The sequence below is a fragment of the Amblyomma mixtum genome, chromosome 8 (assembly GCF_055824585.1).
Source record: "Amblyomma mixtum isolate Tamu chromosome 8, ASM5582458v1, whole genome shotgun sequence".
In the NCBI taxonomy this organism is placed as follows: domain Eukaryota; kingdom Metazoa; phylum Arthropoda; class Arachnida; order Ixodida; family Ixodidae; genus Amblyomma; species Amblyomma mixtum.
Genome location: NC_143019.1, coordinates 33,470,692 through 33,488,508, shown reverse-complemented (window position 1 = coordinate 33,488,508; position 17,817 = coordinate 33,470,692). Strand labels below are relative to the sequence as shown.

The 17,817-nt window shown below is 46.5% G+C and overlaps 1 protein-coding gene across 1 annotated transcript; it reads left to right on the top strand.

Moving 5' to 3' along the window:
* Positions 1-5,686: 5,686 nt before the first annotated feature.
* On the top strand, positions 5,687-11,670 carry LOC149331962 (uncharacterized). The gene is made up of 5 exons (XM_089555617.1): positions 5,687-5,720; positions 8,538-8,676; positions 8,956-9,101; positions 10,263-10,392; positions 11,197-11,670. The coding sequence occupies exons 1-5, from the start codon at positions 5,687-5,689 to the stop codon at positions 11,435-11,437; spliced, it is 690 nt and encodes a 229-aa protein (XP_089411743.1). The 3' UTR covers positions 11,438-11,670.
* Positions 11,671-17,817: the final 6,147 nt, after the last annotated feature.

The following is a 17,817-nucleotide window of genomic DNA, read 5'->3' as shown; positions in this document are numbered from 1 at the left end:
ATAGCCTAGTTCCTCCTCCTAAGGTTCTGTGCTCCAGACAATGCTTGTGTCGTCCCACGCGTTTTAAACTTCCTCCCGCTCACTGTCTGTACAGTCGTGAACATTACGAAAGGGAACGAACTTTTTGCACAGAATTGCAAATTTTTTCTTTCCCCACGAAATTTGAGAATGACTTTTAAATATTGAACGCCAAGCGGAAACGTCATTAAAACCTAAAAAAACTGGGCTTGCCCCAGTTCATAGTGGAGTAAATAATGAGTGAATGCTCAAACTTTGTTCCTTTTCATATTGCTCGCGACTGTATGTGTCTGTCGCCACGCGTTGATTGCCTTGAGGCTGAGGTCTCGAGAGTATGCCGCCCCTGAAGAAACATATTTTGTCCACCCTGTAAGCTGTGATCAATGTACAGAAAAATAAAGTTTTATATTGTATATCAATCTCTTATGATCCTATGCCGCGTGTAACCCGTGCACGCACAAGATTTACACAGCGAATCGACGACGAGGGCTTCAAAAACGAACAGGTAGCGTAAGTGACCCTAAACATACGAGCCCAGCAATGAAAGTTGCTGCCCGTTCAACGCAGGCGCGACGCTTGACACAGAACAACAAACTACCTGACACACAGGAGTGCGTTCACCAGCTGCACACGACACCTGACTTCAGCTTATACCTTATGCATTTCTTGCCGGACTATAGCAATAGGTGCTAACATAATACTTTTCAGTAGATTAGCGTTGGTATAGGAAAACAGTCTCCTTGGCGTAAATTATAATGGCACCAATTATGAAGGAGCTAGAGACTGGCTGCATAAATTATAAACATTTCAAATTCCTCGATTTCTCTCGTATCTCCATCGCGTATCGCCGTATCGCGTATCTCGCTTCCACTGGGTGAACGAACACTCTGAGCTGAAAGTGGCGGCGAACTTCTTTTAGGGTGACTTGAAAAGGGGAGATGGGCCGCAAGAATAATTGCTGTGTATGCTGCTGGTTCGGCTTTTTTTCGCCGGAGACGATGCGGAGCTTCAGTTATTTCTTACTGAATCAGGCAAATAATATGTTATTAGAGAACACACATCAATAAATACCACGTCGTGCGTTCAATTGCAATACGAACATGCAGGGGTGTAGCCGAGGGAATCATTTTGGACGTTGCATTCAAAGATGCAACAGTTACCCTTATTGAAAATTTGGGGGGTTGTACATTACGTCCTGTGATATGTTCGCGTACTGTCTGCCGCTATGAACGAGGGCGACGTTGGCGAACACTCTCATCATCATCATTAGCCTGACTACGCCTACTTCAAGTCAAAAGGCTCTCCCATATCTCTCCAGTCAACCCTGTCCTGTGCCAGCTGCGGCCGTTCTCGGACAAACATCTTAAAGGACACTAGCACTACGCTATCAAATCTATTTTGTTAGTAAAATCCGATAGTTGTACATTTTATGGCTTTGTTGACTCGTGTCCGGCAGCGAAAGGTGTGCATTTATTGCTAAGATGCTTGGATTAAAGTTGAAAAACTCTTTCGCGCCACTACGATACAAACTCGGGACTCTCTGATGAAGAAATAGGACAAGAGTGACGTAAAGCGGCGGAAACGGAAACTAGGACTCAGTGACTGCTGGAGGCGAGCGCTGCTCTCCCGCCTAGCAGCAGCCGAAAGGAAAACTATCTATATGAAGGATCCCGTTCCTGTTTCCGGCAACGAAGTTCTCGCAAGGAACTGCGGCCTGCATTCAGCGACCTCAACCCCACACAGCATTCCATGGTTTTGAGGCCTGAGGCGGTGGATATAGCAAGAAAGTCCTAGCGCCGATGTGTCAGCAGCGTCGCTGTTACCGTCGAGCCACCGTCACTACTGATATGAAGCGACTGGTACGTGCAGGCATATTTAAATTCTGTAATAATAGTCCTCGTAGGCCTGGTCATGCAGACCAGCGTCTTGGTAAGTTGACGAAGTGAACAAGCCGAACGGTGCGCTTGCTAATGTGGAGGCGCGTTGAAAATTGGCGATACACAGGTCCTTTTCGTTGTAGCAGTTGCGTGCCGCTGTGCGAACTTTGTCAGAGGAGCACTTAGAGAGGCACTTGGAGGTCCTCTGCTACTCCGGCTTTGTAAATCGAGGTGCATAACGAAAGCGGCTGTCTACGCTTGGCTTCTCTTAGAATCCACTCCGTTACCCTTGAGGACCAGCGGTTACCTTGACTTCGCATTACATGGCCTGCCCAAGCGCATTACTTCCTCTTGATTTCGACTAGGATGTCATTGACCTGCGTTTGTCCCTCACCCACTCCGCCCTCTTCCGATCTCTTAACGTTACACCTATCATTTTTCTTTCCATAGCTCGCTGCGTTGTCCTGAACTTAAGCTGAACGCTCCTGCTCCATAGGTGAGTACCGGCAAGATAAAGGTGTTGTATATTTTTCTCTTGAGGGATACTGGCAAACTGCCGTTCATGATCTGAGAGAACGTGCCATATGCGCTCCATCCCATTCTTATTCTTTTAGTTATTTCCCTCTCACGATCCGAATCAGTGGTCACTACCTGCCCTAAGTAGATATATGCTCTTACTACTTCCAGCACGTCGCTACCAATTGCGAACTTGTTTCCTTGCTAGGTTGTTGAACAATAATTTGGTTTTCTGCATGTTAATTTTTAACTCCACTGTTCTGCTCTGCCTGTCTAACTTATTGATCATGCTTTGCAGTCCACGACCGGAGTGACTTAGCAGGGCAATGTCATCAGCGAATCGCAAATTATTTAGGTACCCCTCCATTAACTCTTATCCCCAACTGTTCCCATTCCAGGCCTCGGAATACCTCCTGTAAACAGGCAGTGATTAGCATTGGCGAGGTCGTGTCTCCCTGCCTGACACCTTTGCTTATTGGAATTTTATTAAGGCGAAATCCTTTAATGTCTCATCGTTCTAAGCAGCAGTTGTCGACAGAAATGTCACGCTTTTCAGTTGGTCCAAACGGTCGTGACGTCACGGTGCGCCAATTTCAAACGGGGCCAATTGTACTTTGGCTAGTAACCGTGCAACCAATTGAAGGGATCGTATAGTGCTGCTCCAAGTAAGTGGGACTGAGCTTAGTTAATTGCTTAATTACCCAATTAGCCTAATTAACTTTTCTAGTCGGGCCATATAAATAAATAAAACCGAGTAGGAAATTGGTCGATCTCGTGAATCGAACCCCGGTCTTCGGAGTGCGAGACGAGCATGCTATCCACTCCGCCATGCCAGCTCGATGGTTTGGAATGAACAAAGGCGCGTCTAGTGAATACGGTGTCTTCGCTCACTGCCGGCCTCCTCCCTTCCCTTCCGGCGAGGTTTAGGTGTCCACCAAGATATGAGAGACAGATAGATTTCCTTTCCTCAAAAACCAATTTACCGACGAGCGAGGCGTAGAACCGAATGGGCGATGGCGTTCTATGGACTCCCTGGCAGCGTTGCAAGACGCTGTCGCGTTCCACTCTTAGAGGCGAAGCTTAACATCTTAACCACACATCAGTGACCGCACTTTAGGTCAAAAAAGTGCACCCCCTCCCCCCCTGAATTTTGACGGGTGTCCACCGAGATATGTGAGACAGTTACTGCGTAATTTCCTTTCGTCAAATACAATTTTAATTTTCTTCATTACGAGCCATCTTTGCCTTTGTTCTTTCATTCCCACTTCCTCTCTTTCTCTACGGTGCGGTTCAGGTGTCCACCGAGATGACAGAGATTTACTGCGCCATTTCCTTTCCTCAAAAACCGTTCCGTTCAAACGGCAAGGCATCGCACCGAACGGGTGGTGGCCTTCCGTGGATTCCCTGGCAGCGCTACAACACGCTGTCGCGTTCCACTCCTAAAGGCGAAGCTTAAGCGTTGTTAATTACCAGTTAATTAATATTCAGGCATTAATCAGTAATTGATAATTAATTAGTGGTTTCTCATCACTTTGTAATTAGCACTCAATTACATGTGACGCCACCAGCGCTACAGAAGCAGTCAAAGTGGTGCGGAAAACGCTTTCGCCTCTACGCACATTAGACAGTCAAAGTGCCCCTGAATTTTTGCTGACCTTATGGAGGTGGGTCAGGTGGTAATTAAATTATTTATTAGTACTCAGACATTGCTCCGGGAGAGCAACCTGTGTCTCTGACTGAGATTGTAGTGGACTGACTACTGTTTATGATATGGGTACTGAAGAAAGGAAGTAAGTGAACCGAAAAGCTAGACAAATATTTAGGATCTTTCAATTAGACGGCTGCAATAAGTCCTGTGTTTGTATCGCTCGTCAGAAATATTTTTCTTTAGACGGAAAGAAAATCTGTAAAAGAAAAATAAATATTACTGAGCGTACTCTGACAGCTAAAGATTATTAAACCAGGCATTCGATTCGACTAAGTTTCCAAGAACAGGAGCAGTACCTGTCTGCGAGAAGTACAACGGAGGGATCGGATGGTATCACCAACTTGCGTGGGCTTATAGCGGCGTGATAGAACAGGTAATGTCTTGCTCCCCCCCCCCCCCCCCCCCCGGTCAATAAAATTACACGACATAAACACGGCTCTCCTCTATCATGCCTCATTTTGATAGACAAAACAGTGCTGGGCCACGCTGCCCCTCAATTTTTTCATTTAATCTTCTCTTATTCTCCGAACGGATTATTATCAAGGAAGCCACAAGGGAATATGTGATTGTTGAAGAGAAAACCTGTGGGAGGAGAAGGACATGCAACTCTAAGTAAAGATGCGTCAAAACAAGCGACCGCTTTTGGAAGTTAATAAGCCACGGTATTCACTTGCGAATATATTTTCTCAAATGGCTGTACAGGTGAGCACCTAACGCCAGCGAATGGTTGGGCAGTGGAAAGTTTCGGAAGCTTCACGTGGGCTATGAGTACTCGCCTTGCAGTTGAGGGCTCCGGTTCGAACTCTTTAGGTTATTCAGAGTGCACCGACAGCGCACAGGGTACGTGTGGTTTTGCAGTTCGCCTTGATCGAAATACAGCCGCCGCGGGTGGAGTATTCCCCCCCCCCCCCGACCTTGGGCATAAAGCTGCTATGCAACTGATAAAGCACACGTTTTTATTGATTTTCATTACGGCGCCCTTTTCCTCATTGACAAGACTACAGTCGTAAGTATATTCGCACTGAATTAGAATGTTTAGTAGCCGGTGAAAGCATTCGGCCAAGGTTTCGTTTCTTTTTACTCCTCCGTGAATTTGTAGGGAGGGTTGACTACCCCCCCCCCGCCTCCCCCCCCCCCCCACTTTTTTTTATCTATCATAAGCGTTTGAATGCTAATCGTAAGTAGAGGTTACGACGATTTCAAAACATCTTGTGCGAAACGAAACGAAAGACCTTGTGCGTATTATGGATACCTGTGTACATACCGGAGGAGGCTGTAAGTCACGACGCTTTCGGGGAAGGGTGTATACTGCGCACCTGGGCACGTTTCGGTGGCAACGACTTTCATCTTCAAAGATTTCTCTTTCGATTGCTCTCTGAGAGTTATCGTTCTTAGACTGTTCCCTCCTCAGCTAGACTCTCATATGGAGAAACCCTCTCCCCTTGCTTACGGGGGCCTATAAAAAGAACTGGTGGAGTTGGGAACCTCGAAGTCATCAAAAGCGCTAGTCTGCTTTCAGATCGCCATTGGACACAAGCGCGGATTTATCCCTCAAAGAACCGAAGCCATGTCTCGGAGTGGTTTCTGCCTCTTGCTAATCGGTGCGTATTCTGCTTATTTCATTGAGAGCATAGCATGGTTGGATAAAAACACTTAAAACTGGCCTGTTAGGAAAAAGATTTTGGTTCGTAATAATTGTGAGCGCGTCTGAATATCATCGTCAGCATGTTTCCGTGCTTCCCTATACTGGACGTCTTTGTGACGGAGTAAAGGATCTATGTCTCATGAGCCCTCAGTCACATCGAAAAGTTTAACGGATCAGGCGAGTTCTCCCCTTAAATGCACCCGCTGTTGATGCATGTTCTAGGCGCCTGTGCACCGCATTACCGTACAGCTTATAACTTCTCCCAAGGCCCTGCTTCTGCTGTAAAGGGACGACGAAGAACTGATGAATTTCAGCCTTCCCGCTTCTAGTAAAATCTGTATACAGTTTTCGTCCGTCCATTTCCGGGGACAGTTGTTGAAAAAAGTCACGAAAGCAAATCAAAACAAAAGTTGCTTCTATTCCCGGTACAATAAAGAGAAATACGCTGTAGCAAATTTAAACATGAAGGACTGAGGTTGCTTCGCGACTAGCTTAAGGCAACTTTGGTAAAGGTGCATCTACTTCTTACAACATTCATCAGGAAGTCCTCTGTGAATTGTTCCCGCTATGAAAAGAAAGAAAGGAAGCATGTTTGAGAACACTAGGTTTGAACACAGCTTCAGTCCACTTTCGCAAACTTCATAAAACAGTAAGTGGCATAAAGCGGACATAGTCATGATTCGGACCAGTGAAAAAGCTTGTTAGTCTTCCTTTCTATCAGTAATTTGTGCGATCTTTGTTTTATAAAAGTGGTTTCAAGCTTTGACCCTCAAGGTACAACTCGGGCGCCCGCCGATGCTGGTCTTGGGCATAATTCTTGGATGGATGTCAGCGGCAACCATTCGTCTATGGGAAGTGTCTGCTCTCACTATAGTATAGAAGCTTGACTGCGCTGAGTGGATGAAAGGACGAAACAAGACAAAGACTAGCATAGATGAAAGCATAGAACTTTAGAAGAAGGAAAGCATAGCATATAAGTCCAGGAATTCATTCGAGGTATCCCCTTTAGTGTAACGACACCGGGGAAATGCGGCCGTTCTTGAACAAGCTAACCTCGGGCGTTCGCAGATTCTTCACAGCCCATACCCACAGCATTCACAGCAGATACCAAGGGCTCTCAGTCAACCCATGCTGCAAGGAAACCTTAAAATATAGGTAACCGTACCGCTGGTCTGGTTTCTGCAATGTCCGCACTGCTGCAGCCTAAATGCGCCCTGCGTTTACAGCTTTGCCTATACAAATTAAGGTAGCGCCTTCTCAGGTTTTCGGTGTTAGAAAGGGCTGCAAAATTTCGGTTAGATTCATGTCTCATTGTGGGTCTAATCATGCATTTGTCCAGAATTGTTTGGTATGGCTAGCTCTGTGCGATTCTCTAAAGCGCTGTTATAGCTTCTTTCCGTCTTCTCCGTCTTGTCAGTTATGTCGTATTCTCTGTCGCCGGTCTAGTCCAATATAATAGCAATAGCAAGATAGCAGTATACTCATACACTTGATAATAGGTGGTGTATCCTGCGTAATCCTTCCTGGGCCGCGTTTTCCTAATGAACCAGCGGGACTTAGACGACAATCACTTTAGCAAGCCTGGAATCGGGGAGTTATTCGGCTAAAATTGAATACACCATATATGCGGAATTGGTCACTCGCTACTTTACATTCATAGATCGCTGGGTGTCTTCCTGCATAGACCTTAAACGCTACATTACTGCGATCTATAAATACGACTTAGAGGGTGGAGACGTCGTCAATAACACGTGACAATCAATAGAAATAGCGCACTGCCACATTTCAAAATTTGAGGATCCCGAAAATTTGGAAGTTGCCACAATCATTCACACTTCCAAGGACCCCGTAAAATTTTTGAAAGTGGGCCCATCTCAGAAAAAAATTAAAGTGGATTGGTGGGGATTAGCAGGTTGATTAAGGTGGAAAACTGGGACGTATAAGTACAACCCCTTATGATAATGCAATGGACGGTAAGCGAGCCTTTTAGAAGGCGTTGAATCATGCATACCTTTAAGGGCAACTGAGCCAGTTCCAACCAAAGTTTCGGGCGGCAGTCGCAAGAACATTAGACGCTATCTGTAGATGCCATAGCAGGCCACCTAGACGCTATCACAGTTTTTTTTTCGTTTAGGGTGTGTTTAAGAAAGCCCCCCAGTTCTTCTCTTCGCACGGCTCTCTTTTTCCCCACTGCTTCGCTGCATGCGTTACTATAGTGGGGAAGAGCTTGTTAGTTCTTTCTCTAAACAAAGAAGTAGGCCTTAGAATAGTAGCCCGCATATTGTATAGGGAACACATAATGAACAACCCACTCGTGGGCACTTTGGAGTTGCATGAAGACCAACCCATAAGTTCTTCCTCTCATAAGACATCCGCTGAGGTTTCTTCCAAACGTGAAAGAAATTTTTTCTTTTACGCTTCAGTAACTCTAGCAGGAGAGCAATGTCTGCGCCATAGATACGATCATTTTAGGTTTGATTTACGACCCGTGATCTTCCGACTGTCTTTGATAGGCGTTTCACTTTATCAGTGTTGAAGTGTTGAAGTATATTCACGTGTATGCCGCCGGTGTTTGCCAAGAGAAGGCAAACTTATCAGGGAACAGCAGAAAGTTAGGTGGGCAAATGAGATTAAGAAGTTTGCGGGGATACAATGGCCGCAACTGGCCAAGGACAGGGTTAATTGGAGAGACATGGGAGAGGCCTTTTTCCCTGCAGTGGGTGTAGTCAGGCTGCTGCTGATGATGATGATTACGCCGATCTCCTATCTCTAGGCCTCTTCGGCTGTGCCTGTGCCGCCCCCAAGGCTGACTGCGACCCCAAGAAGCTGGATGCCTGCGCCGCCGACCTCTTCCTGTTCGCCTCCACAGAGAAGGTCCCCGCCACCCCTGCCGAGCTTAAGCCGTTCTGCGCGTGAGTTTGGTAGCTTTGTTTGCTTCTGTGAACCGTAAACTGGCTCCCATAGTGCTCATAAGAGAAGGCGGCTATAAACCCATTGAATAAGCTTGTAGTCTTCCACCGTGGTCCTGGACCTCCACCATGATCCATCGATTGTTGCATGCGGCACATAACGTTAATGGCCTGAATGCTACAATCCTTCACTGTTTTGAAATTTTTAGCCTCTGCTATTTAACGAAGTAAACTCTTTCCCCCCCCCCCCCCCTACCCCCGCCTTTTTTTCTAACTTCGTAGCACGCAGCTGAAATCCGTGGAGTGCAGTCGGGACTACTTGAAGCGTTGCACGGAAAGCGTCGTCCAGGGTGTCGGAAGCGTCTTCCTCGACGACCTCACTGAAGAGATCGAGGGACGCTGTGACGAGTCTACTGATTACCACAAGGGTGAGTGAGACGGAACAGGGCGTATCTTCGTGGTGGTAGCGGCGCAATTAAGGACAGGGGAAGAACGTATGAGCCGAGAAACCAGCTCCGAAGAATAACGGAAACGTCAGAGTGGAAGGACTCGCGCCGAAACTGAGCGTACACTGCTCATGCGTAGTATTGTCACCTGAAGCGAATTTCGGTGAAATTCGTAACCTGTGGAATATTCAGCGTATTCAGAATAAGTGATGCTTTACTAGGTGCCACTTACTTTTTGTCCTGCGCTGGTTTTCACATTTAAGCCCACTTCCTCATACAACGGTGGCAGCAACAAAGTACGGCGCAATATTTCAATGTATAAATATTAGTACGAAAGCACTACTTCACGAGGTAAACCCGGCTTGATGAGTCTTTGTAAAGCGTGACCTTGAGGATGTCCTTAGCTTATGCAGAAATAAAATAATTATATATAAATTCCCGCGTCGATGTGTCGAATCAGAGGCGGAGTGAACACCTCAGCTTCGCTGGCCACTGCACGAGAGCACTCTGCTATCACCGTAGCCGATCCCGTTTCCTGTTAAACTGCATCACACTCTCAAACTGTGCACTGCAAATCTTCCCCTTTATCAACTTCCATTTGCGGTGCGTACAGACCAGATCAACTTTACTTCGATCAGAGCTTAACGTGAGTCTAAAACCGTCGTCAGACGTGCCGATGACAAAGCAACGCAAAAGCTAGAACCAACCAGGCTAAACACAGGCTTTCGCACGTCTATTCGGTTTAACTACGTTAAAACAGTACCACTCATTTGCCTTGCTTTAAACCTCAAAGAACTGAGGAATCACGTTCGGATTCGAGTGTGCGATACATGCTTCTCAGGAGACAAGACAATGTGCACAGTTTCTTGGAGGTCAAACTTGGGAACACTGAAGCACCTCTAATGATGTGACAACAAAGATTACAGGAATTACCGGATTACAGGATCTACTGACGCCAATAGCTAGGCTCCGATCTTCAGAATTGGCATTCCAAAGGACACGTACTTATGCTGGCGAAGTCTTGATTAGAAGACAGCTGAAGAGGGTTTATTCACACAGCGGCCGAGGTTAACTCCTAATTTTAAGTGATTCACAGGCCATCATTATAGTAGTGTGCAACTTTTTCTTTTGTACGCTTCACAGACTATCTGAAGAACGTCCAGTGTATGAACAAGGTTGGAGCTTCCATCCACAAGTGCTTCCGAAGCGTCACCGCTGCCTTCGACTTGGCTTCCAGGCTACCAAACAAGCAGAGGATTGGAGGAACTTGCTGGTATGTGCATGAAGTCCGAAAGCGACTTGGCCCTCTTTTACGCAGTAATAAGGGAGACTAAATGACGAACTCCGGAATTCAGGAATGTGAGGGAAGGATATGCGTGATCAATTTCGAAATAATCGTAGCTGAAGCTACTGCAGCTCTTTCTGAAGCTCTAAAGCTGAAGTTCTTTCTTTCTTTCTTTCTTTCTTTCTTTCTTTCTTTCTTTCTTTCTTTCTTTCTTTCTTTCTTTCTTTCTCTCTCTCTCTCTTTCTTTCTTTCTTTCTTTCCTTCTTTCTTTCCTTCTTTCTCTTTCTTTCTTTCTTTCTTCCTTCCTTTCCTTCTTTCTTTCCTTCTTTCTCTTTCTTTCTTTCTTTTTTCCTTCCTTCTTTCTTTCTCTCTTTCTTTCTTCCTTTCTTTCTTTCTTTCCTTCTTTCTTTCTTTCTTTCATCCTTCATTCCTTCCTTCCTTCTTCCTTTCTTCCTTTCTTTCTTCCTTTCTTTCTTTCTTTCTTTCTTTCTTTCTTCCTTCCTTCCTTCCTTCCTTTCTTTCTTTCTTTCTTTCTTTCTTTCCTTCCTTCTTTTCTTCCTTCCTTCTTTCCTTCTTTCTTTCTTCCTTCCTTTATTTTTTCTTTATTTCTTTCTTTCTTTCTTCCTTCCTTTCTTTCTTCCTTCCTTCCTTTCTTTATTTCCTTCTTTCGTCCTTTATTTTTTCTTTCTTTCCTTCCTTCCTTCCTTCCTTCCTTCTTTCTTTCTTTCTTTCTTTCTTTCTGTTTCGTTCCTTTTATCCGCCTTCATTGTTTTCTTCTTTTCCACCTCGCAGCAAGTACAACGAGTTCGAGGCCTGCATGTACAAGAGTGTCGAGGGCCAGTGCAGTGCGGAGGTGCGCGAATTCACCGAGGTCCTGCTGGAGAAGTACGCCGGTGGGCTGCTGGGCACACTTTGCACAGGCTACCGCTCCGGCGACAAGTGCAAGAGCATCCCCTTCGACTCAACCCCTGGCGACAAGAACATCCGCGCCGTCCTCACGCCCCTCATCAAGGTCGCTTCCGCCGTGGGCTGATGAACCGCGAATGGACACCGTGTACATTTGAGCTGTTGCTCATGTGTGAATGCCCAGTAGAGAACGTGTCAGTTAGAGCGGGTGGGACCGTTGGAAATACCACAGCAAGACAACCAGGATGAGAAGATAACGATGTGGAAACATCTACGACATGTTGACGTTGACAGTGTGATCTTTGCATTCCCTAAAAAACACTGCATGTTCTCTAAAGTTTGTCCTCGCCGCTTAGGTCCCTGTCCTAACCTGCCCGTTGTTTCTCATACCTGCCCTCATAGCCTAGTTCCTCATCCTAAGGTTCTGAGCTCCAGACAATGCTTGTGTTGTCCCACGCGTTCTAAACTTCCTTCCGCTCAGTGTGTGTACAATCGTGAGCATTATGAAAGGGAACGAACTTTTTGAACAGAATTGCAATTTTTTTTGTTATTCCTGCACTAAATTTGAGAATGACTTTTCAATATTGAACGTCAACAGGAAACGTGATTAAAAAAACAAAAAAAACGATGATTGTCACACATAATAATGGAGTAATTAATAAATGTGGGCGCCACCTTTGTACAATTTCATATTGCTCACAACTGTACGCGTATTTTGTGGCCCGTTGATTGCCTTGAGGCTGAGGTTTCGAAAGACATACATTTGGTCCACTCTGTGAGCTGTGATCTTTGTACAGAAAAATAAAGTTTTATATTGTATATTGCCGCACTTAGTTTAGACATCACTCTACCGGCGGTACGGGCAGTGACGACGGATGTGGCCTGCTTCGCCGCAGTGGAAGCACAGGGGCCTGTTGCTCGGCGTTCGCCACATGTTAGCCTTCGTGACGGGTGGGCGGTCGTCAGGCAGCGGGAATCGGTGGGACGGCGCGGTAGGGGCAGGAGAGTAGAACGCCGGCGGTGGTGGCGCAGGACGTCGCAATGCCTCGCTGTATGTCATCACATAGGGCGCTGGCGGTTGCGGAGGTGGAGTGGGCTGCACCGTGCGGCGTATCTCGTCACGGACAGCCTCCGAGATGGCGGTGCCACTAGGAGGCTGCTCCACAGCGAAGCTTCTGCAGCTCTTCGCGAACGATGCTCCTGATGAGCTCTCGGAGGGAGGTGTTCTCATCCACGGGCCTCGGCATGTGGCACTCCACAGCAGTGATGTTTGACGGACGGCCGTAGTGCGCAAACCGCTGCTGCAGGGCGCGCTCCATGCCTGCCGCTTCTTTTGCAAAATCGGCGACTGTAGCCGGAGGATCGCGCACGAGCCCAGCGAACAATTGCTCCTTCACTCCCCGCATCAAATGGCGCACCTTATGTTGTTTTAACTGACCGAGGCACAGCGTTCACGTCCACGCTTACTCAGGAAGTTATGCGGCTCAGTGGCACAAGTCATCGTAAGACCACAGCTTACCATCCTCAAACCAACGGCCTAACCGAGCGCCTCAATAAGACTATCGCTGATATGATTTCTATGTACGTCGACGATGACCATAAGAACTGGGACGAAATCCTTCCGTACGTCACGTTTGCCTACAATACTGCCCTTCAAGAGACGACGGGGTTCACGCCATTTCGTTTGGTACACGGTCGTGAAGCCGTGACTATGTTGGACACGATGTTGTTGCCCGATATTGCACGCCCATCCGTTGCCGACGCTGATGTATTCGTTCGCCATGCAGAGGCTGCCCGCCGGCTGGCACGGCAACGAACCTGCGTGCGGCAAGAAGTCGATGCTCACCGCTATAACCTCCGTCACCGCGAAGTCATTTTCCAGCCTGGCGATCAAGTGTGGGTTTGGAGCCCCATCCGTCTGCGCGGTCGCTCCGAGAAGCTTTTGCGCCGTTACTTCGGCCCCTACGAGGTACTCCGCAAACTCAGCGACGTTACGTATGAAGTGCGCCCGCAAGGGAGTGTTCGTTCTTCCAGACGCCCGCCGACATCCGAAATTGTGCACGTCGCAAGACTCAAGCCATACCATGCCCGCTAGGACAACTCTCACCACGTTCAGTGCCTGGGATTGTGTTAACACCCACACTTGGCTCCCCCTCACTTTCAGGCACCGAGTCGATGCCTTTCCAGAGGGGAGGGGCAATGCCGCACTTAGTTTAGGCATCACTCTACCGGCGCCCCCGTGCGGTCTGTCTTCGACCTTTGTCGCGCGCCGGACTTCGTCCTCTTCTGCTCGGTGCTAGGGCCTGCCGGCTGCGCTCTGCCCAGTGTGCTCGCCAGGTACTGTTCTGCCAGGGATAGAACGTCCTACCGGCGTCCGTGACAATATCATTCTCTTATGCTCCTATGCCGCGTTTAACAAGTGCACGCACAAGATTTACAGAGCGAATTGAAGACGAAGGCTTCAAAAACGAACAGGTAGAGCAAGTAACCCTAAACATACGAGCCCAGCAACGAAGGTTGCTGCCCGTACAGCGCAGGCGAGACGCTGGGCACTGAACAACAAGCCACCTGGCACACAGGAGTGCACTGGCTTGCTGCACACGACCCTTGACTTCAGCTTATACTTTATGCCATACTTACGGACTGTAGCATTAGGTGCTAACATAAAAGTTATGAATACATTAATGCTGGTACATTAATGCTGGTACAGCAAGACAGGCTCCTTAGGGTACATTATAGTGACATTAATTAGGAAGAAGCTGGGTACTGGCTGCGTAACTTATAAACATTTAAAATTCTTCGATTTTTCGCTTAGAAAGAAGACCAAGCATGAAAACTAGAACTAAACCCAAGCTAGAGCTCGGAGATTCGGTTCAATTTGCTGGGCCGCATCGCTAGGCGGCGTAGCTGCCTCGAGTAACATAAGGTACAGCCTCCGAAATATTCAATAGTATCAAATGTTGCATCGCTGAATGCAACGTGTAACATGCTTCTCTCGTCTATACGGCTTGCTCGTCTCTGCAGCAATTCAATACCTGACGTTGTGACACTGCAGTTATTGGTCGCTATTCTCTAATAGCACGCTGCGATGGAGTACTTGTTTGATTCAGGCAAAATTAATTGAAAATCTCCATACTCTGCAGCGACGAAGAGACAACTCAAGCAGCATACGCAGCAGCGATTCCAATCCATCTCACTTGCTCTGGGCAAACGAACACTCTAAGGTGGAAATAGCGATGAACTTCGTTTATTGTGACTTCAAAGGGAAGATGCGCCGCAAGTATCATTGCTGTGTGCTGCTCGTTTGGCTTTTTGTCGCGTAGACGATGCTGACCTTCAATTGTTTCTAACTGAATCAGGCATATAAGATGCTGCTAGAGAAGAGAGACCATTAAATGTAACGTCATGCGTTAAATTACAGTACGAATAAGCAAACGGTTTTGCAGAGAGAATCATTTTAAACGCCGCATTCAACGATGCAAGACTTGCTCTTATTCACAATTTGGGAGGTTGTGCATTCCGTCCTGTATTATGCTCGCGGTATTATAGGACATAATGTCCGCCGCTATAGACGAGGGCGGCACTGCTGAACACATTAATCATGATCATTAACCTGATTACGCCCGCTGCTGGACAAAGGGCTTTGCCATATCTCTCCAATCAACCCTGTCCTGAAACCGATTTCCATTTTGAATTCGCCTTAGATTTATCGGTGTTTTTCGATTTAAACCAAAACGTCCAAATCCTACAACTTATTTTGCACGTTGTGCTGGCATCTCTCGAGCGTACGGAGAAGGCTAATTGCAAAGTTTTGCCACCGCTCCACAGATGGCGCTGAATCCGCGCAATTTTTTGAAGCGCGATCATGGCACCTCGTAACGCGAAGCTAGAAGAAGACATTTAACAAAGAAGATGACAAATGTGCGGCTCGTGGTAAATCTACAGAATCAACAGAGCATATTTTGCTGCAGACTGGTAGTATCTATAGAGATGTCGACGCACGCACAGGCGTTATTCCTGTGGTCGTAGTGTTAGAGATAACGAAGGAAATGTAAATGTATGGCGGTAAACGTTAGTGAAAATGAGTTGGAGGACTGGTGCCTTCAAAGCAGGCCACACAAACACACACACGCGCACACACACAAATTTAGCGCCTCTGTTTGCATCCTTTCTTTGTCTTCTCCGTTGCGGTTTTTTTTTTTTTTAAGTAGTGTTAGGGGCTCGCCGCAGTACCACCAAGGAGTCTGTACGGGCGCACAGAAGCGCAGGAAGAGAGAAGAAATAGATATGAAGAACGGCCAAGGAAACTGGATGGACACAGATGTGCACCTAAAGAATTTAAATACTTGTGCAGAAAGGGTGTTGACTCGCAGTGGAGGAAGATAACGAGAAAACTAGACAGCAAGTACAAGGGATATCATAACGAGTTAATGATTAGTGTTAAATGTATGGTCGAAAAGGCAGAAGGTGAAATGAATAATCTCAGGGGATAAAAACAGGATCTGGAAATGTATAGAAAATTAGAAGCGCAAAAGAGGAAGGAAATGGCCCGCATTAGTACGCTAAGCTGCAGAAACAATTTAGCCAAGATGATGACGCATGTGCAGTGTGTGTTAAATTCCTAAAAAATTCTTCATGTCTTACTAGAATGTGGAAGTATCCATCAAGATATTCATGCAGGCGTAGTCAATATCCTCAAGGTACTAGGCTAAGAGTAGTAAGGCTGTAATTAGGCTCTGCAGCTACGATTTGGGACCCTAATATTGCCACTTTAACCCATAAACTAGCAATGATTCAAAATAATGCAGCGCGTTACAGTCTTTCTACCAATCGCACTGCCATTGTAACATTAATGAAATCGGGTCTGAGCCCACCTAACCTAGAGGCTCGCCATTCGCCTGTGTCTCTTTTACAAACTTTTCATCATCCTATATACCAACACTAGAATTTATCTAGTCACAATTTTATGTATAGTATAGAAGCTTGACTGCGCTGAGTGGATGAAAGGACGAAACAAGACAAAGACTAGCATAGATGAAAGCATAGAACTTTAGAAGAAGGAAAGCATAGCATATAAGTCCAGGAATTCATTCGAGGTATGCCCTTTAGTGTAACGACACCGGGGAAATGCGGCCGTTCTTGAACAAGCTAACCTCGGGCGTTCGCAGATTCTTCACAGCCCATACCCACAGCATTCACAGCAGATACCAAGGGTTCTCAGTCAACCCATGCTGCAAGGAAACCTTAAAATATAGGTAACCGTACCGCTGGTCTGGTTTCTGCAATGTCCGCACTGCTGCAGCCTAAATGCGCCCTGCGTTTACAGCTTTGCCTATACAAATTAAGGTAGCGCCTTCTCAGGTTTTCGGTGTCAAAAAGGGCTGCAAAATTTCGGTTAGATTCATGTCTCATTCTGGGTCTAATCATGCTTTTGTCCAGAATTGTTTGGTATGGCTAGCTCTGTGCGATTCTCTAAAGCGCTGTTATAGCTTCTTTCCGTCTTCTCCGTCTTGTCAGTTATGTCGTATTCTCTGTCGCCGGTCTAGTCCAATATAATAGCAATAGCAAGATAGCAGTATACTCATACACTTGATAATAGGTGGTGTATCCTGCGTAATCCTTCCTGGCCCGCGTGTTCCTAATGAACCAGCGGGACTTAGACGACAATCACTTTAGCAAGCCTGGAATCGGGGAGTTATTCGGCTAAAATTGAATACACCATATATGCGGAATTGGTCACTCGCTACGTTACATTCATAGATCGCTGGGTGTCTTCCTGCATAGTCCTTAAACGCTACATTACTGCGATCTATAAATACGACTTAGAGGGTGGAGACGTCGTCAATAACACGTGACAATCAATAGAAATAGCGTACTGCCACATTTCAAAAGTTGAGGATCCCGAAAATTTGGAAGTTGCCAGAATCCTTCAAACTTCCAAGGACCCCGTAAAATTTTTGAAAGTGGGCCCATCTCAGAAAAAAATTAAAGTGGATTGGTGGGGATTAGCAGGTTGATTAAGGTGGAAAACGTGGACGTATAAGTACAACCCCTTATGATAATGCAATAGACGGTAAGCGAGCCTTTTAGAAGGCGTTGAATCATGCATACCTTTAAGGGCAACTGAGCCAGTTCCAACCAAAGTTTCGGGCGGCAGTCGCAAGAACATTAGACACTATCTGTAGACGCCATAGCAGGCAACCTAGACGCTATCACAGTTTTTTTTCGTTTAGGGTGTGTTTAAGAAAGCCCCCCAGTTCTTCTCTTCGCACGGCTCTCTTTTTCCCCACTGCTTCGCTGCATGCGTTACTATAGTGGGGAAGAGCTTGTTAGTTCTTTCTCTAAACAAAGAAGTAGCCCTTAGAATAGTAGCCCGCATATTGTATAGGGAACACATAATGAACAACCCACTCGTGGGCACTTTGGAGTTGCATGAAGACCAACCCATAAGTTCTTCCTCTCATAAGACATCCGCTGAGGTTTCTTCCAAACGTGAAAGAAATTTTT